We start from the raw sequence: 1,675 nt of genomic DNA, 5'->3' as shown, positions 1-1,675 counted from the left end.
CCATCCGTTGCTTCTTCTCCTGCCTTCAGGCGAGGTAGTTCTCGACTTACAGTTCGTTTAGTGACCGTTCTAAGTTACGACGGCACTGAAAAGGGACTTAGGACTTATTTTTCACAGTTACGACCCTTGAAGCCTCCCCGGGATCACGGGATCAAACTTCAGGCGCTCGGCAACGGCTTCATACTTACGACGGTCGCAGCGTCCCCGGGTCACGCGATCCCCTTTTTTGTGACCTTCTGACGAGCACAGCCAATGGGGAGGCCGGATTCAGTTAACAACCAAGTTACTAACATCAACTGCAGTGATTCACTTAACAACGGTGACACGGAAAGTTGTAAAATGGGGCAAAGTTCCCTTAACTGTCCTGAATCCCAACGGAAAATCTTGGTCATAAGCCGAGGACTGCCTGCATTCCATTAGCACGTTAAACATTCAGTTTAAATCAGCGGTTCTCAACCTGTGGGTCGGGACCCTATTTGGGGTCGATCGACCATTTCATGGGGGTCGCCAAGCAAGGCTGTCCGCCATTTTTTTTGTCCACCATTTTTTCCCCCTTTTCCGGCGGGTGCCTTACCTCCCTTGGGCTGGGCCAGCTGGTGGTCGGCCTGCTCCATCTCTGCCGCTTGCCAGCTACGCCTCGGCCGGCGCAGGGGGCGGAACCACGCATGCGCGGCGCTCCCGGGCAGGGAAAGTCCTCGACTTACGACCGGTTTAGTCATCGACTTACGACCGGTTGGGGTCGTGGCATTAAAAAGGTTGAGAACCACTGGTTTAAATGAATTAGCCCAGGCCCAAAGGGGAAGGGCCGGACGTAACCGGCCCTATTGGGAGAGGACGCCGGCCTCACCAGCCTCCAAGGAGGAAAGCGCCCCCTGCAGGAGACGGGCGGCCTCCCTCCACAGGCCCCGCTGGCTCACCTGGGGGTGGTCTGGACGAGGGGCTTCCGAGTGGCCCGGAAGGTGATGAAAGCCGTGATGGCCGAGAAGACGACCCAGATGCCCAGGAACCGCCACCAGTGCAGCTTCACGGTGAAGTAGAGGGGGACGACCCACATCTGGAAGAGGGTCACCATCTGCAACGAGAGGGGAGGGGGCTTGGGAGGGGCAGCCCAAAATCCCCCTGGAGAGCTGCGTTTCTCGATGGGAATCCCCCTTTGCACGATTTCCTAGGCGGTTCAGACAATCCCTAAGGCAGGGGTGGGCAAGCTTGGCTCTTTTATGACCGGTGGACTTCAACTCCCAGAATTCCTGAGCCAGCCACACTGAGGGAAAAGGAAGAGGTTTCCAAGCTGAGCCATGCTGGCTCAGGAATTCTGGGAGTTGAAGTCCACCAGTCATGAGGGAGGCCATATAGTTCCCCCATGCTGGCTGAGGAATTCTGGGAGTTGAAGTCCAGAGTCATAAAAGAGCCACGGTTGCCTACCCCTGCCTTAAGGAATTCTAGCAAAGGAGCTGGAGATTAACCGTTCCCGAGCAGCGGGCAAAGCATCGCCGCCCAGCATCAGACGACTTTTCAGACTGGATGGGCCACGTATTGTTTAGGCCAAGGGTTGATTCAGCAAGGATCCCAATGAAAGCATTCTTGGCAGAGGGCCCTCTGGGGGGTCCCCGGGGGTCTCTGACCTTGGTGGTTTCATTGTAGACATGAGGAGGAAGAGGAGGAGAGGACTGTGGGG

General features: G+C 56.5%; 1 protein-coding gene across 1 annotated transcript in view; it reads right to left on the bottom strand.

Annotated features, from left to right (window-relative positions):
* Positions 1-1,072, bottom strand: part of LOC107298966 (RING finger protein 121-like) — a gene marked incomplete at its 3' end in the record, with an annotated part of 5,383 nt that extends 4,311 nt beyond the window's left edge. Inside the window, exon 1 of the mRNA XM_015828324.1 lies at positions 918-1,072. Coding sequence (XP_015683810.1) covers positions 918-1,072 — 155 coding nt within the window. The remainder of the gene's footprint in view (positions 1-917) is intronic.
* Between the last annotated feature and the right edge of the window lie 603 nt (positions 1,073-1,675).

Source organism: Protobothrops mucrosquamatus, unplaced genomic scaffold, assembly GCF_001527695.2.
Source record: "Protobothrops mucrosquamatus isolate PMUCROS unplaced genomic scaffold, P.Mucros_1.0 scaffold4399, whole genome shotgun sequence".
Lineage (NCBI taxonomy): Eukaryota > Metazoa > Chordata > Lepidosauria > Squamata > Viperidae > Protobothrops > Protobothrops mucrosquamatus.
The sequence above is the reverse complement of the archived record's forward strand: the minus strand, read 5'-3'. Positions and strand labels throughout refer to the sequence as shown.